The 13,632-nt window shown below is 41.1% G+C and overlaps 1 protein-coding gene across 1 annotated transcript; it reads left to right on the top strand.

The window, feature by feature from the left end:
* Positions 1-311: 311 nt before the first annotated feature.
* On the top strand, positions 312-1,466 carry LOC121135284 (THO complex subunit 4-like). Its single transcript, XM_040733796.1, has one exon. It carries the CDS (start codon positions 363-365, stop codon positions 1,128-1,130), a length of 768 nt encoding a protein of 255 aa, XP_040589730.1. The 5' UTR covers positions 312-362; the 3' UTR covers positions 1,131-1,466.
* The last annotated feature ends 12,166 nt before the right edge of the window (positions 1,467-13,632 follow it).

Below are 13,632 nucleotides of genomic sequence, written 5' to 3'. Positions count from 1 at the left end.
AACTTTTATCCCATCATTGGTGAGGCAAAGACAGCTGGATGTCAGGGAGATACAGGCTATCCCTTCACTATATTGATTTCTACTTCAACCTGTGCTTCGTGGTGAGAATATTTCTCTGACAAAAAAAAGAAAAGGAGAAAAAGAAATTTGTATTTTTGTGCTGGGTCCTTAAAGTCGCACTCTTGAGCCTGTTTCATGGTACCAGGCCACAGTATTTTCCCAGTTATTAAAGGAGTTTTAAACAAGGTGGTCTTGACACAGGTCTGCAATCCAATTGTTCAGTATTGTCCTGGTGTCTGATTCCAGGGTTTTAAACACGAATTAGATTCCCGGAGACCACGAGTTCTGATTCCGAGACCAAAATGGCCGACAAAATGGATATGTCTTTGGATGACATCATTAAGCTGAACCGGAGCCAGCAAGGCAGTCGCGGCAAAGGCCAGGGCTGGAGCAGGGCCGGCTACCAGGGCCGCCACGGTGGTGCCATGCAGGCCCCTGTGTGGGGGAATCGACGCAGCAGGTCTCTGAAGAACCGGCCTACCATGAGTGGTGGCTCTGCCGGAGGAGGCAGGAACAGGCCGGCTCCCTACAGCAGGCCTATACAACTCTCCAACAAGGGGCAGCATGACCTATTCGACAGTCACTTCCGTGGTGGAGCCAGCATGGAGATGGGCGGAAAGCTGTTTGTGTCAAACCTTGACTGCGGGGTGTCAGACGCGGATATTCAGGAACTCTTCTCAGAGTTTGGAACACTGAAGACAGCAGCTGTGCACTATGATTGCTCTGGACGTAGTTTAGGGACAGCACATGTGCACTTTCTACAGAAGGCAGATGCTCTGAAGGCTATGAAACAGTACGATGGTGTCCCTTTAGATGGCCGCCCAATGAACATTCAGCTTGTCTCATCGCAGACTGACTCACAAGGAAAACCTGCACAGAGAATAAACAGAGGTGCCATGAGGAGAAACCATGGCTCAGGGTGTTTTGGTGGTGGCCTCATCCGGAGAGGGACCCGTGGAGGCAGCCCTGGAAGAGGTAGAGCTACGAGCAGGAACTCAAAGCAGCATCTTTCTGTCGAGCAGTTGGATGCACAGCTGGATGAGTACAATGCACAGATGGACACCAGTTGAACAGCCGGGCATATCCACAGAAATGACAGGACCCAGAAGCTTTGTCCGTAATCCCTCGAGGGGGTTTGAAAACTGGACTGTGAGGACAATGGTGGATTTCTTTTTGTTTGTCTCTCTCTGTCTTTTTTCCCTGTTTTCAAATGGGATCTAAAAACACATGTAAAGGCTTTTTTCCCCTCCTTTTCTAATACGGAAACAGACCTGTTTTGTACCGAGTTATGTTGGCGATCAGTTTTACTGGTTACTGTTGTGCAGAAGGAGGCATATTCACCTTTGCCATAATAAACTAGACTTGTGTGTAGGAAAGAAAATAAAAAGAGAATTCTGGCTACAAAACCTACTGTGTTTTAGTTTGTTGTGAACTGCCACCTAGTGGTGAGACTGTGTAATTCCCACAAGAGGAGGGTCAATGCCTGCAGCCTGCTCAGGGGGATTGTTACAGAGAATGGCTGTGGCAGAGTTGCAGCAGTCTGCTTTTTGTGGGTGAGAACAGTTTGCTTGCTGTCTCCCTTGCTCCTCCTGAGGGTTTCTTGGAAAAATACTTGTTAAGTGTAATTCTCTCAGGCAGATTTTCATAAAATTTGGTCTATAGTAAATTAAGTAATTCATCTTGTGTGCTTTTGTGATCCCAAATATTCAGTACCATGTCTGCTCCTGAGGTTTGACTGCGTAGTGATTGGAAGTGGCATTCCAGTTACAGTCACTGAAGGTGGTTTGTAGTTATTTTCAGGGCTATGCCTGTTTATGTCAAATGGGGAATCACTTGAAGGGGCCTATATCTTTCACAACTTGAGTACAGTTCTGTGTTAACAATCCAGGTACTTCCCTTCTGAATGATCTCTTGCTCATGTTGGGGGCAAGTAATCCCCCAGATCTGCTCACCTGCGGAGCCAGACAAAAAGTCCTAGAAAGTAGAGAGGGGGGAGATAGTAGTGAATGATCCAGTGGGATACATTCAGTTTTCCCGCATTCTGTTTTACTGGAAATATTTCTATAGGCTTCCACTGAGAAAGATCTCAGAATTATCCCGCTATAGCTATGACAAGACTTTCTACATAAGAATTGGTACTAGTTGGAAAATCCATCTTATATGAATAATCATGTGAGCCATGCCTAGTACATTTAGGTTCTACTTCAAGATATATCCTTGCCTAACGCTCAGAAATAGGCTAGGCTTTCAGTTCCAGAAATGAATTTCCTGTGGTTGAGTCCTCCTTAAGTCCAATTATAAGCTGTTGGTTACCACCAATGTATGTGTGCTGCTCTTGCAGCCTTCAGGTTATCATGCAGGGCAGACCATTTTTATGGTTCATAATTTTCATACCTGGGAAGGACTGTTGGCTTTTAAATTTACAGATTGCATTATGATACCAAAAAAGCTTGTCCCCAATTTGGATGGTTTAAATTCTTGTCCACATCAAGACTCCTGGCTCTTACTGAAGCACTTGGCTTCTTCCGAATAGACCTCACCTGCTACTTCTGGGAGGCACAGGGGACATCCACAATAGACTCTACTGTTTTTGAAATATCAAGAACATCCGTGACCAACAATATCAAAGCAGGATTCTGTGGTTGCTTTGTGAGAATGTCCATGGCCCTGGTGAAGAGCATCATGAGTTAAGATTGGAAGGTATCATTTATACTCTAACTGGATATGCTTATAGACACTTGGATATATTACAGCCATATTTGTATATGATAATATTTAGAAACGTTAAAACATTTTCATACATCCTTACAGTTAATTTATTCTCTCTTCTTTTTTATTTTTGTCTATCACTTCCTCATTATTCACCCCCCACACACACACTCAATTTCTTCCTTTTACAATTATTATTTCCTGTTTTTTCTGCTGCCCATTTTCCCCGCTCCATACATGAGTCTCCTTTTTATTTTGTGAATATTCCAGTTACTTCAGGTTGTGGACTCTCTTTTAAAGCTTGGAGATAAGAACTGACTATAAGAGAGAAGATGCCATCTCTGTTATTCTGTGTCTGAGGGTAGGCACTCAATATGATCCTTTCTTGGTCCATGTATTTAGCAGAAAACTCATGATTTCAATTCTCTTTAGAGCTGAATTGTGTTTCATAGTGTATGTGTAACACATTTTCACTATCTATTTGTCCAGTTCAGAAATATTTAGGATGCTTCCTTTTTGTGGCTATTATGAAGAAAGCCTGAGTAAGTATTTTTTGGAGAAGGATACCAAGTCCTTTGAGACTATGCCAAGGCATGAAAGGGCTTGGTTGACTTGATAAATTAATATAATTAGAGGATTGATTTATTTGAGGATTGTCCATATTGCATCCCAGAGGGGCTAGATTTTTCATCACAGTATTTTTATTTACTATGTCTTCTCTATGATGTTGTTGATGCTTTTTATTGTTAGCAGTGTTTTTCTTCCATCTGTGTGAGAATTAATGATTTTCTGTCTTGCCCAGGGATGATTACCTCTCATTTGTCTGGAATATAAGATTCCTCACATGAAGTTTATTAATTCCCATATTCTCATAGGTAAATTTTCTGATTCTTCTGTATTAATTTTAAATATAATTATTGTCTGCAAAGCTGCTTTAGTGAAATCAATTATCTTAACATGAGAGAATTTTGACATGCACTTTCTTCTCCATCAATTTTAAGATAAATTTGTTTCTTGATGTAATAATATAGTTAGACAGGTTTTCCCTTCAACTTTAAATGACGTTTAGTGTTCTCTGGATTTAAGATCATTATCTGGATATCTGGTATTTTGGTTGCTATGGTATCTTCATGTGATTTGACATTTTCCCTTTTTTATTACTTTAATTTTAAACAGCTTGTTTCACAATTGAATCCCAGTTCCCTCTCCCTCCAGCACCCACCCAACATCCCCCCAAGTCTCCCACCCTTTTCCCACTTCCTTCCACATAGGGGATATCCAGAGTCTATCATTTTGCTCATGGCAGGGTAGAGGAACTTCCCTAAAAGTCCAGGCTGAGAGAACATTCTTCTTTTTGTTATGGACACACGAAGTCCTTTTGTATGCAAAGGATAAACACTGATCTATTGCCCATGGCCTCATAGGTTGTCCAGGGTTCCTCACTGACTCTCACACTCAGGGGTTCTGAATCAGTCCCGTGTTGGCCTCCCTGCTGTCTGTATGCATTCCAAGAGACCCCTTGTTCAGATCAGCTGACTCTGCTGGTTTTGCCAGCCTATTCTTTGCCAATTTTTTCATCATTCCTCTCTCCCTGTCACTGGGTTCCATGGGTGCAGTTCAGTGTTTAACTGTCGGTGTTTTTCTCTGCTTCCATCAGTCACTGTATGAAATTTCTATAATTGCATATAGTGTAAACAACATTTTCTTTAACAGCTCTCAGTATTAATTTTTTCATTTTTTTCATCCCTTATATGAATGAGTGCAAGTCATCTATCTGCCCATTGCTCCTGAAAGAGAAATATAAAGGAGAAAAACAGAAGGAATTGGCTGAATCTCCAATAACCATGACCCAGCTTAGTGGACATGTCCACCTTTCTAGAAATATTATATGTTAGATACTGCAAATTATTAAGTTTGGTGCTGGAAATACTTTAAATTTTTTTCTAAAAATTGTTTGAAATAAACAAACATAAAAATTCACACACTGCATTTAACCAGACCCAAACCCTGTACAAAAAAATATAAATTTATTTAGTAAGAATACTCACTGGGAGACTTTAATCCCAGCACTCAGTAGGCAGAAGCAGGGAGATCTCAGTGAGTTATAGACCAGCCCGGTCTGCAAGATCTTGTTCTAGGAAAGCTTCTAAAGCCACAGAGAAACCCTCCAAAATAGTCATTGGGAACATAAACACTGGAGCCTTACAAAAGGGTTTTACACATTGGTTATTGAATATATATTTATCAAGTTATCCATCAAAAAAAGAAAAATAACTGCGATAGAATTAGAGCTAGAAGAGCATTTAGCTATATAACTGATTTTATAAGTGGTGTTCATTCCCTTTATTCAGTCCTTCCTCTAGCTTGATATTTGATCTTTCCTCATTTTTCAAGTGTGCCCTCATGCATATTGTTCCTCATATACACATATTATTGACCAGTTTCTGTGTATGAGGAAAATGGGGTTTCCTCTTTCTGACATTTTGTGACTTCACTAAATAGTACGCATTCTAAGTCCATTTTACAGGAAATTTTGTTGACGTTTTCTCTTCAAATGCAAGGTATTCCATAATACATACACATATATATATGTATATATATATATATATATAATTTTTTATTCTAATACTTTGCTATGGTGAATGCAGTAGCACTGAATAATATGTGCAAATATTTTAAGTATTGGGATGTGGAGGTATCTGATTATGTCCTGAGGAGTGACAGTGATGGGTCATATATTTTCTCTTCAGTTTTCTCAATGATTTCCATACTGTTTCCCACGATGATTTTATGAATTTGCACTACTCTAAAAGGATCAGCAGTGTATGAGTATTTCTTTCATTCCTGATCTTTACTAATTCTTGTTTAATGGTTAGTTGATAACATCTAAATTTCAAATCATCTCTTGTTTGTGATTACATGACATCATTGTAGGGATCCTGAACACTTGCAATATTTACTGGCCATGTGTGTATTTGTCTTTCAAGTGTGTCTATTGAGTTACTTACCCATTTCTTGCATTGCAGTTTTAGTTCTTTTTTATATAATTTCTAAAACTCTTTTTATTCTATGTATGGGCCCTTATCTTAAGTATTTCTGGTAGAGATTGTCTCCTGTCAATTGGGTGTCTTTGTGTACTGCTAATTGTTTCCATACAGAAACATTTTGTATTCATATAGTCCCATCTGATCTGTTTCTGTCGTTTTTGTGTTCTCTCTAATCAATATGATCTTACTCATCCCAACATACTGTTGAGTATACTATATTTCTTGATTTATAGGTGTTTCTGGCTTTAAATATGGCTTTTCATTTATTTGAATAAATTTTTACAAGTGAAAGATGAGAACCTAATTAAATTACCAGAATGATTTGTAGAAAAGGACACATTTTTGTAATGTGCATTTGCCTTCTGTGTTAAATAATAAATATGTTTAACTTTCTGCTTTTCTTTCTTATTCTTCTAACATATTCCTTTATCTTCTTTTTTGATGACCATACCATGGAGCATTTATAACTACAGCTTTAAAATGTAATTCTATAAACCCACACAGATAGCAATTTTTTCCATTTAGTCCTTTCCAAACAATTTCTCCCTGGAAGGTAAATATCTCACCTGAATTGATGACCTGTAATTTGAAAAATTTCCATTTTAACACATAACTATAAAATACATGTTCTTGGGGTGGATCTGCTCCTTGGTGCTTTTTGGGGCATGGAGTTCTAAGTTGCCATCACCAATTCTCTCAGGCTTGTCACCTGGGCCCCTCCCTACATGTGGCATGCCCTGCAAAGTTGGCAATTGTGTTGGGTGGCCTTTGGGAATATTCCCAGGCATGTGATATGGGGCAGCTACAAAGAAGCCTCCTCTTTTTTATTTATCATTAGACCATTATAATTTACCAAGACTGGTCAGGCAGCGGAGTCAAACTTTTTTTTTTATTTTATTTTCCAGTTTAAATTTAGATAAGAATCAAGGTTGCTTCACAAGTCAGTTCCAGGTCCCTCTCCCATTCCCTCCCTTCCTCCCGTGCCCTCCCCTCCCCCCGTTATCCTCTCATTTCTCCAGGGAGGGTGAGGCCCTCCATGGGGGTGTCCATAGTGTGTCATTTCATATAGGGCAGGGCCTAGACCCTTTCCCAAGAGTTCTGGGTGAGAGTGCACCTCACATTGTTCTATTGGAGTCCAAAGTCCGTGTGTATACTTGGGATGGGTACTGATCTGCTGCCCAAGGCTCAATAGATTCCCTAGGCCTCTTCACTGACACCCAGATTCAGGGGGTCTTGATCAGTCCCATGCTGGCTTCCCAGGCTAATGCCTGGGATTCAAGAGTTAACCTTTGTCTGGTCAGCTGTTTCTGGGGGTTAAACCAGCCCAGTCTTAATCCCTTTGATCATCAGTCCTCCTCTCTGTTACTGGCTTTCTTGAGTTCAGCTCAGTACTTAACCAAGGGAGTCTGCCTCTTCTTCGATCAGCCACTAAATAAAGTTTCTGTTTCCCAGACTCTCTGGCCATAGGATTGTAGGCTGGCACTCCCCAGATCTATGTCTAAAATCCATATATGAGAGAGTACATGCCATGTTTCTCTTTTTGTGACTGGGTTACCTCACTCAGGATGGTTTCTTCTAGTGTCATCCATTTGCCTGCGAATCTCATGATTCCATTATTTTTTTCTGCTGAATAGTACTCCATTGTGTAGATGTACCACATTTTCTCTATCCACTCTTCAGGTGAGGGACATCTAGGTTGCTTCCACGTTCTGGCAATTACAAATAAAGCTGCTATGAACATAGTGGAACAGACCTCTTTGTTGTATGAATGGGCATCTTTTGGATATATGCCTAAGAGTGGAGTTGCTGGGTCTTGTGGTAGGTTTATTCCCATTTTTCTGAGGAATCTCCACACTGATTTCCAAAGTGGCTGAACCAGTTGGCACTCCCACCAGCAATGGAGGAGTGTCCCCCTTTCACCACATCCTCTCCAGCATAAATTGTCATTGGTGTTTTTGATTTTAGCCATTCTGACAGGGGTGAGATGGTATCTGAGAGTTGTTTTGATTTGCATTTCCCGGATGGCTAAGGATGTTGAGCACTTTCTCAAGTGCCTCTCAGCCATTTTAGACTCCTCTATTGAAAACTCTCTATTTAGTTCTGCAGCCCACTTTTTAATAGGGTCCTTTGGTGTTTTGGAGACTTGCTTCTTGAGTTCTTTGTAAATTTTGGAGATCAACCCTCTGTCAGATGTGGGATTAGTGAATATTTTTTCCCATTCTGTGGGCTGCCTTTTTGTCTTGCTGACTGTGTCCTTTGCCTTACAGAAGCTTCTCAGTTTCAGTAGGTCCCATTTATTAATTGTTGATCTTACTGCCTGTGCTACTGGTGTTATGTTCAGGAAGCTGTCTCCTGTACCAATTGTTCAAGGGTACCACCCACTTTCTCTTCTAAGAGGTTCAGTGTGGCTGGATTTATGTTGAGGTCTTTGATCCATTTGGACTTAAGTTTTGTGCATGGCGATAGACATGGATCGATCTGCATTCTTCTACATGCCAGTCTCCAATTATGCCAGCACCATTTGTTGAAGATGCTTTCTTTATTCCATTGTATATTTTTAGCTTCTTTGTCAAAGATCAGATGTTCGTACGTGTGTGGGTTAATACCCGGGTTTTCAATTCGATTCCATTGGTCTACCTGTCTATTTTTGTGCCAATACCAAGCTGTTTTCAGGACTATAGCTCTATAATAGAGCTTGAGGTCAGGGATGGTGATGCCTCCGGACGTTGCCTTGTTGAACAGGGTTGTTTTGGCTATCCTGGGTCTTTTGTTTTTCCATACAAAATTGATTATTGTTCTTTCAAGGTCTGTGAAGAACTGTGCTGGGATTTTAATGGGGATTGCATTGAATCTGTAGATTGCTTTTGGCAGGATTGCCATTTTTACTACATTGATCCTACCTATCCAAGAGCATGGGAGATCTTTCCATTTTCTGAGGGCTTCTTTAATTTCTTTCTTTAAAGATTCAAAGTTCTTACGATACAGGTCTTTCACTTGTTTGGTTAGCGTTACCCCAAGGTATTTTATGTTGTTTGTGGCAATTGTAAAGGGTGATGTTTCTCTGATTTCTCTTTCAGCCCTTTTATCATCTGTATATAGTAGGGCTACTGATTTTCTTGAGTTGATCTTGTAGCCTGCCACTTTGCTGAAGGTGTTAATCAGCTGTAAGAGTTCCCTGGTAGAGTTCTTTGGGTCATTGATGTAAACTATCATATCGTCTGCAAACAGTGAAAGTTTGACCTCTTCCTTCCCAATTTGTATCCCCTTGATCCCCCTTTGTTGTCGTATGGCAATAGCTAGGACTTCAAGTACCATGTTGAAAAGGTATGGAGAGAGTGGACAGCCTTGTTTTGTTCCTGATTTTAGAGGAATTGCATTGAGTTTCTGTCCATTTAGTTTGATGTTGGCTGTTGGTTTACTGTATATAGCTTTTATTATGTTTAAGTATGTCCCTGTTATCCCAGATCTCTCCAAGACCTTTATCATGAAGGGGTGTTGGATTTTGTCAAAGGCTTTTTCAGCATCTAGTGAGATGATCATGTGATTTTTGTTTTTCAGCTTGTTTATATGGTGGATTACGTTGATGGATTTTCGTATGTTGAACCATCCCTGCATTCCTGGGATGAAACCTACTTGATCGTGGTGAATGATTGTTTTGATGTGTTCTTGGATCCGATTTGCCAGTATTTTATTGAGTATTTTTGCATCAATGTTCATGAGGGATATTGGTCTGAAGTTCTCTTTCTTAGTTGTATCTTTGTGTGGCTTGGGGATCAAGGTTATTGAAGCCTCATAGAAAGAGTTTGGCAAAGACCCTTCTGCTTCTATTGTGTGGAACACTTTGAGAAGAATTGGTATAAGCTGTTCTTTGAATTTCTGGTAGAATTCTGCACTGAGGCCATCTGGACCTGGGCTTTTTTTGGTTGGGAGACTTTTGATGACAGCTTCTATTTCCATAGGGGTTATAGGTCTATTTAAATTGCTTATCTGTTCTTGATTTAGTTTTGGCAATTGATAGCTGTCCAGGAAGTCATCCATTTCCTTTAAATTTTCGAATTTTGTGGAGTACAGGTTTTCAAAGTATGACCTAATGATTCTCTGGATTTCCTCAGAGTCTGTTGTTATGTCCCCCTTTTCATTTCTAATTTTGTTAATTTGCGTGTTCACTCTCTGCTGTTTGGTAAGTTTGGACAAAGGTTTGTCTATCTTGTTGATTTTCTCAAAGAACCAACTCTTCGTTGCGTTGATTCTTTGTATTGTTTTCCTGGTTTCTACTTTATTGATTTCAGCCCTCAATTTGATTATTTCCTGGCGTCTACTCCTCCTGGGGAGTGTGCTTCTTTGTGTTCTAGAGCTTTCAGCTGTGATGTTAATTCTCTGGTATAACTGTTCTCCTGTTTCTTCATGTGAGCATTTAGCGCTATGAACTTCCCCGTAGCACTGCTTTCAAAGTGTCCCATAGGTTTGGGTATGTTGTGTCTTCATTCTCATTGAATTCGAGGAAGTCTTTAATTTCTTTTTTATTTCCTCTTTGACCCAGGGATGGTGCAGTTGAGCATTATTCAATTTCCATGAGTTTGTAGGTTTTCTGCAATTTGTGTTGTTGTTGAATTCTAATTTTAAAGCATGGTGGTCTGATAAGATGCATGGAGTTATTCCAATTTTTTTGTAGCTGCTGAGGTTTGATATGTTGCCAAGTATGTGGTCGATTTTTGAGAAGGTTCCATGTGGTGGTGAGAAGAAGGTATATTCTTTTTTATGTGGATGAAATGTTCTATAGATATCTGTTAATCCCAGTTGGGTCATTACTTCTATTAGCCCTTTTGCTTCTTTGTTGAGTTTCTGTTTGGTATTCCTGTCTAGTGGTGAGAGTGGTGTGTTGAAATCTCCCACTATAACTGTGTGGGGCTTTAGATGAGATTTAAGTTCTAATAATGTTTTTTTAACGAATGTGGATGCCTTTGTATTTGGGGCATAGATGTTCAGAATAGACACTTCCTCTTGGTGGGTTTCACCTGTGATGAGTATGTAATGACCTCCTTCATCTCTTTTGATTGATTTTATTTTAAAGTCTAGTTTGTTAGATATTAGGATTGCTACCCTGGCTTGTTTCTTGGGTCCATTCGATTGAAAAATTTTTTCCCAACCTTTAATTCTCAGGTAATGTCTGTCTTTAAGGGTGAGGTGTGTTTCCTGTATGCAGCAGAAGGAAGGGTTCTGTCTTCGAATCCAATCTGCTAGTCTGTGTCTTTTTATGGGTGAGTTAAGGCCATTAATATTGAGGGATATTAATGACCAATGATTGCTCATCCTTCTTCGATTTGCGATGGTTGTTGTTGGTGGAATTATGTGTGGAATTTCACCCCTTTGTTCTTTTGGCTGTTGGTAGAGAGAGATTCTCTAATGCTTATGTTTTTCTGGTTGTAGTTAGCTTCCTTGGGTTGGAGTTTTCCTTCCAAAATTTTCTGTAGGGCTGGGTTAGTGGACACATATTGCTTGAATCTAGTTTTGTCATGGAATATCTTGTTTTCTCCGTCTATAGTGATTGAGAGCTTTGCCGGGTATAGTAGTCTGGGCTGGCATCCGTGGTCTCTTAGTGTAGGTAGAATATCTATCCAGGACCTTCTGGCTTTCAGCGTTTCCATGGAGAAATCAGGTGTAATTCTGATAGGTCTGCCTTTATATGTTACTTGACCTTTTTCCTTAGCTGCTCTTAATATTCTTTCTTTATTCTGTATGTTTGGGGTCTTGATTATTATGTGGCGAGGGGATTTTTTTTGTGGTCCACTCTATTTGGTGTTCTGTAGGCTTCTTGTACCTTCATTGGCATGTCTTTCTTAAGGTTGGGAAAGTTTTCTTCTATGATTTTGTTGAATATGCCTTCTGCCCCTTTGAGCTGGATTTCTTCTCCTTCTTCTATACCTATTATTCTTAGGTTTGGTCTTTTCATGGTGTCCCATATTTCCTGGATGTTTTGTGTTAAGGATTTGTTGGATTTAAGGTTTTCTTTGGTTGATAAATCCATTTCTCCTAGCGTATCTTCAACACTTGAGATTCTCTCTTCCATCTCTTCTATTCTGTTGGTAATGCTTGTATTGGTAGTGCCTGTCTGTTTGTCCAGCTTTTCTATTTTCTGCCTTTCTTCAGATTGTGTTTTTTTTAATGACTCTATTTCAGTTTTCAACCCTTGCAGTGTTTGCATTGCTTCTTGCAATTTTCTGTTTATCTGTTCGTCCGTTTGTTGCCTTTTATGAATTTTTTGGTTTGTTCTTTCTTCCATTTCTTGCATTTTTTGGTTTGTTTTTTGTTCCATTTCTCGCATTTTGTGCTTTGTTTCTTCTTCCATTTCCTGCCTTTTTTGGTTTGTTTCTTCTTCCATTTTTTTCATTTTTTGCTTTGTTTTTTCTACCATTTCTTGCATTTTTTGCTTTGTTTCTTCTTCCATTTCCTGCCTTTTTTGGTATGATTCTTCTTCCAATTCTTGCATTTTTTGCTTTGTTTTTTCTTCCATTTCTTGCATTTTTTGCTTCATTTCTTCTTCCATTTTCTGCCTTTTTTGGTTTGTTTTTTCTTCCAATTCTTGCATTTTTTGGTTTGTTTTTTCTTCCATTTCTTTGAGGGATTTTCCAATATCCTCTTTTAGGGCCTCTATCATTTTCATGAAAGTGCTTTTAAGGTCGTTCTCTTCTGCTTCGTCCGCATTGGAATGTTGGGGTCTTGCTGGTGTGGAGTCTCTAGAATCTGGCGGTGTCATATTTGTTTTTCTGTTGCTGACTGTGTTTTTGTATTGTCTCTTTCCCATCTCTTCTTCTAGTGGGTACAGAAAGAGCCCCTTACTGGTCTGGGGACCAGCGTTCCCTTTGGTGGGTGCTAGCAAGTCCAATAATCTGGTGGTTCTTCTATTCCTTGTCCGAATGCTGGTCCCGTGGGTGGAGAAGAAGAACAGGAATCTGGGGCGCTTATCCTCTTACCTGGTCCCCTGGACCCTATGCTGGGTCCTGTTGTACTTGATCCAGAACAGCTACTCCCCTGGTCTCCCTGGGTCCTCTGGTTTCCTGGTCTCGTTGGTGGGAGAGAAGACCTGGGGTCTGGGTGCTTGGCTCCCGCCGGGATTGGGAGCTCTGTGCAGTTCCCAGGGGATCTGCAGGCACTGGAGCACAGGCCGGGAAGCCGGCCTGTTTACCTGATGCTGCTGGAAGAACCGCCGCTTCGCTGGACTCCCAGCCTCCTCTCCTTTCCTGGTCTCGTTGGTGTGAGCGAAGATCCGGAGTCTGGGGTGCTTGGCTCCCGCCGGGATTGGGAGCTCTGTGCAGGTCCCAGGGGATCTGCCGGCACTGGAGCACAGGCCGGGAAGCCGGCCTGTTTACCTGATGCTGCTGGAAGAACCGCCGCTTCCCTGGACTCCCAGCCTCCTCTCCTTTCCTGGTCTCGTTGGTGTGAGCGAAGATCCGGAGTCTTGGGTGCTTGGCTCCCGCCGGGATTGGGAGCTCTGTGCAGGTCCCAGGGGATCTGCAGGCACTGGAGCACAGGCCGGGAAGCCGGCCTGTTTACCTGATGCTGCTGGAAGAACCGCCGCTTCGCTGGACTCCCAGCCTCCTCTCCTTTCCTGGTCTCGTTGGTGTGAGCGAAGATCCGGAGTCTGGGGTGCTTGGCTCCCGCCGGGATTGGGAGCTCTGTGCAGGTCCCAGGGGATCTGCAGGCACTGGAGCACAGGCAGGGAAGCCGGCCTGTTTACCTGATGCTGCTGGAAGAACCGCTGCTTCGCTGGACTCCCAGCCTCCTCTCCTTTCCTGGTCTCGTTGGTGTGAGCGAAGAT

This window comes from Mesocricetus auratus, unplaced genomic scaffold (assembly GCF_017639785.1).
Source record: "Mesocricetus auratus isolate SY011 unplaced genomic scaffold, BCM_Maur_2.0 Super-Scaffold_100035, whole genome shotgun sequence".
Lineage (NCBI taxonomy): Eukaryota > Metazoa > Chordata > Mammalia > Rodentia > Cricetidae > Mesocricetus > Mesocricetus auratus.
Note: the sequence above shows the minus strand (reverse complement) of the source record. Positions and strands in the feature narration are given on the sequence as shown.

What these genes read in the sequence shown, in the direction of transcription:
- LOC121135284 (XM_040733796.1), top strand. Translation starts at nt 363, where the DNA reads ATGGCCGACAAAATGGATATGTCTTTGGATGACATCATTAAGCTGAAC.